General features: G+C 48.4%; 1 protein-coding gene across 1 annotated transcript; it reads left to right on the forward strand.

The window, feature by feature from the left end:
* The first annotated feature begins 266 nt into the window (after positions 1-266).
* LOC123837264 (HLA class II histocompatibility antigen, DP beta 1 chain) lies at positions 267-3,746 on the forward strand. The gene is given in 5 exon segments (XM_064598358.1): positions 267-277; positions 868-1,056; positions 1,058-1,176; positions 2,342-2,623; positions 3,130-3,746. Coding segments are annotated over 5 exon segments (738 nt in total). The 3' UTR covers positions 3,267-3,746.
* Positions 3,747-4,056: the final 310 nt, after the last annotated feature.

Below are 4,056 nucleotides of genomic sequence, written 5' to 3' on the forward strand. Positions count from 1 at the left end.
AATAAATAAAATCTTTAAAAAAATATTCCATGGTGTACATCCACAACAGTTTTTAGGTGTTTGCTGTCCCAGGGATGATCACACCAACTGATTCCTGCCAATTCTTTAGTGTCACAAATAATGCCACAGTCAACAGCAGCCCCTACCTGTCCCTTTATGGACCTGAGTGTGAACATTTTTGATGTCTAACAAGTTGTGGGAGTGCTGGGTCATATGGCATACATCTCTTCAGTTTGACCAAGTGTCCTCTGGGTGCTATTCTGACCATGGGGCGGGGGTGCGTTACACTCCATATGATGCTTGAGTCTAATAGATCTCAGTCTCATTTCTTTCTGAATTTTCTTTCCACTGGTGAGCTGCAGGCTGCCTTGCAAGTTTCCTCTCCTATAAATTCCCATTCCCACTCCTTAGCACTGCTCTATCACTGTCCTTTATTTTGCTTGTTCTTTAGGAATTGCTTATATATTTTAGATACTGATCCCATGTCAATTTTAGACATTGTGAGTGTGTTTCTATTCCATCTATTAATTCTTAGTGGTGCCCTTTGCATAACAGAAGCATTGAATTTTAATGTAATTCATTTCATTATCTTTTTGCCTTGTGATTTATGTTTGCTTAAGAAATGCTTCCTCACCCCCATATTCATTATTATATTCTCCTATACATTCTTTTTTTTTTTTTTCCTTTTTTAAGATTTTATTTATTTAGTTGGCAGACAGAGAGCACATGAGCAGGGGGAGGGACAGGCAGAGGTAGAGGGAGAAGCCGACTCCTCGGTGAACAAAGAGCCTGGTTCGGGGCTCGATCTCAGGAGCCTGGGATCATGACCTGAGCCGAAGGCAGACGCTTAACGACTGAGCCACCCAGGCGCCCCCCTCCTATACATTCTTATATTCACCTCCTAGTTTACTCCCCCACAGAGCTTTACGCCTACCAGAGGCGGAGTACCTGCCTCGAGTTCAACGTGACGCACCGCTTCCGGGAGCAATACACCTACAACCGAGAGCTGTTCGTCCAGTTGGACAGCGCCGTGGGGCTGTTTGCCACCGTGTCCGAGCATCACGGCCAAGAACTGGAACATTCACAGGGAGTTCCTGGCCCTGAGACGGAGCGCCGTGGACTCCGTGTGCAAGCACAACTTCGACCTGGACGAGGGTTTCACGCTGAAGCGCCGAGGTGACAGGGCGGGTCTGCAGCGGACACTCTGCACCGGGTGGACTTGGGCAGCAAAGGGGGGAGCGGCCGCCCCGTCCCAGAGCCAGCACCGAGCCCAGGGGCCAGGCCAGCGCCGCAAGGGGCCAGACTCCCTGCTCCGCAAACAGGAAAGAGCCAGGAGCATTGGGTTTGTGGATCTGGCGACAAACTTTTTTTTTTTCCCTGGTAGAGGAAGCCAGGAGACAGGTTAAAATGAAGAACAAATCAAGCTACTTCATTTCTTCTCCTATTATTTATTTATTTATTTATTTATTTATTTATTTATTTATTTATTTATTTATTTCTCAGAGAGAAAGAGAGTTCGAGCGTAAGCAGGGGGAGTGGCAAGCAGAGGGAGAAGCAGGCTCCCCACCCAGCAAGGAGTCCAATGTGGGACTGGATCCCAGGACCCTGGGATCATGACCTGAGCTGAAGGCAGATGCTTAACCGACTGAGCCACTCAGGCATCCCATCTGCTCGTCTTTTTTTTTTTTTTTTTTAATTTATTTGAGAGAGAGAGAGAATGAGAGAGCACATGAGAGGGGGGAGGGTCAGAGGGAGAAGCAGACTCCCTGCGGAGCAGGGAGCCCGATGCGGGACTTGATGCGGGACTCGATCCAGGGACTCCAGGATCATGACCTGAGCCGAAGGCAGTCGCTTAACCAACTGAGCCATCCAGCCGTCCCTGCTTGTCTTTTTTAAAGGAGAATATCAGACTGCTAGATCAAAGGAAATCTATTGGCTGAATATATTCTGATTCCAAGATAATATCTGGCAGGATTATACATCCTTTTAAACAAGATGAGAAAATGTAAGTTCAGGTAACTTCATAGCTGGTCCAACATTTCTGCTCAAAGAATATTAGTCACTGTCACCTACATTTGTGGCAGAAGTGTTCTAGAGCACCAACTCTGACCCTCTCCTGTTCTTTGCTCTTTCATTATTGGGTGTGACAAGGTCATTCGTAGAACATTTGAATGTTTTATTCTGTTTTTCCTACTGTGTTCCCCATCTCCTGCCTCTAAATAGCTTAATAGGTGATAGGATTTGTCTTTAACATCTGAGAAGTCAGTTTGGCAAGAAAATCACTAAATGTTCTACTTTGGCTGTCTCAGTTGTCATAACAAAGAGTCTTTTCCCCTCCTAGTCCAGCCTCAAGTGCATGTCTCTCCCTCCAAGAAGGGGCATCCGCAGCACCACAACCTGCTTGTTTGCCACGTGTCAGATTTCTACCCAGGCCACATTCAAGTCCGCTGGTTCTTGAATGGACAGGAGGAAACAGCTGGGGTTTTATCCACCAACTCAATGCATAATGGAGACTGGACCTTCCAGACCCTGGTGATGCTGGAAATGACCCCCCGGCAGGGAGACGTCTACGCCTGCCAAGTGGAGCACCCCAGCCTAGATGGTCCTGTCACCGTGGAGTGGAGTGAGTTACTCCCTGATGACCCTCCAGGCTCTGAGGTCTGCTCATTTTGTCTTGTGTTACTACACGAGACTACCCCGTGTTCCTCATCAACCTAACTGTGGTCTCGGCTGGGAGCAGTGACGGTCTGGCAATCCTCGCACACATTTATCCTGCCCTGGGGGAAGTCTAAAGAATCTCCCCTTGTCAAAAAAACCTCAGAAATGCCATCACCCTCATGACTGGCCCTCAGACATGGAAACACCTCTCCCTTCAGTCTCCCTTCAGTCCCTTAAGCTTGGACTTAATGGGCTGACCTAAAACCAGCATTTGCATCCTGTGGAAGCCATCACTCTGTGGCCCAAAACTTTAGTGCTTTTCACATCTACTCTTTCTCCATAGTGGTTCCAAGCTTGACCTCATCCCCTTCCTTTTCTCTCCATGGTAGATTAGATCAGGTGCCTGTCAGACAGGGCCCTGGGGTTGCGGCAAGTGGAGGGGAGACTCACCCCGACTTCTGTTCTCCCCAGAGGCACAGCCTGATTCTGCCTGGAGCAAGATGCTGGCTGGAGTCGGAGGCTTTGTGCTAGGGCTCATCGCCCTCGGAGCGAGCTTCATTCTCCATTGTAGAAGCCAGCGAGGTAAGAACCTTCTGGAAAGTGGTTGACACTGTCCACTCTCTCGCTGTTCTTCAGTGATGAAGTTGTGACAGAAAAGCAAAACAACAGAGCGAAAAGAGGCCACTGAAATCAGACTCTGATGAGGCAAAGACAGCCCTGTGGGGTGGAAGGTGCCTAGCCCGAGATCTGGCCCAGTAAGATACCCGAGACTGCTAGTTACCCTCTTCAGCAGGGTGTTCTTTTCAGCCTGGGGACTCAGACCTACAGAGTGGGCCCCGCTTTCATTCCCAGTGACATGGAGACTGCGGTGGAAATGTTTGGATAATTTTCCAAGATGTTGTTGCTCCTTACTCTCTCAATGACCGAATCCATCTTCCTTTTTACTTCCATTTCAGGATGACAGGGACCTCAGCCAACAGGTGGTATTTCTGCTCCCTTCTTCCTTATCGGGATGTAATTCATTTCATTGCAGCAGGAGACTGGGAGCATTCAATGAGTATGCTGTGTTCAGGATAGATCACAGGAAGTGTCCTAAGAATAGGAGAAACTCTCAGAGGCTGCTCCTTTCTTTCAAGTTGAGCCAATTGCCCCCAACTCTTGATCCCATTTTCCTCTTTAAGTGGGTGTGGCCACGGAGCATGATTTTGCCCCATTGCTGAAGGGAACTCCAAAAACTCTCTTCCATTTTTCATTAGGCCAATGTTCAGCCTCTCTCTATAATTTTTTTGTCTCCTGGGGTGCGTGGGTGGCTCAGTCGGTTAAGTGTCTGCCTTTGGCTCAGGTTCTGGGATTGAGCCCCACATCGGGGTCCCTGCTCAGTGGGGAGCTTGCTTCTCC

The sequence above is a fragment of the Mirounga angustirostris genome, unplaced genomic scaffold (genome assembly GCF_029215605.1).
Source record: "Mirounga angustirostris isolate CCGP_5_RB_7025 unplaced genomic scaffold, mMirAng1.0.hap1 SCAF_8, whole genome shotgun sequence".
Taxonomy (NCBI): domain Eukaryota; kingdom Metazoa; phylum Chordata; class Mammalia; order Carnivora; family Phocidae; genus Mirounga; species Mirounga angustirostris.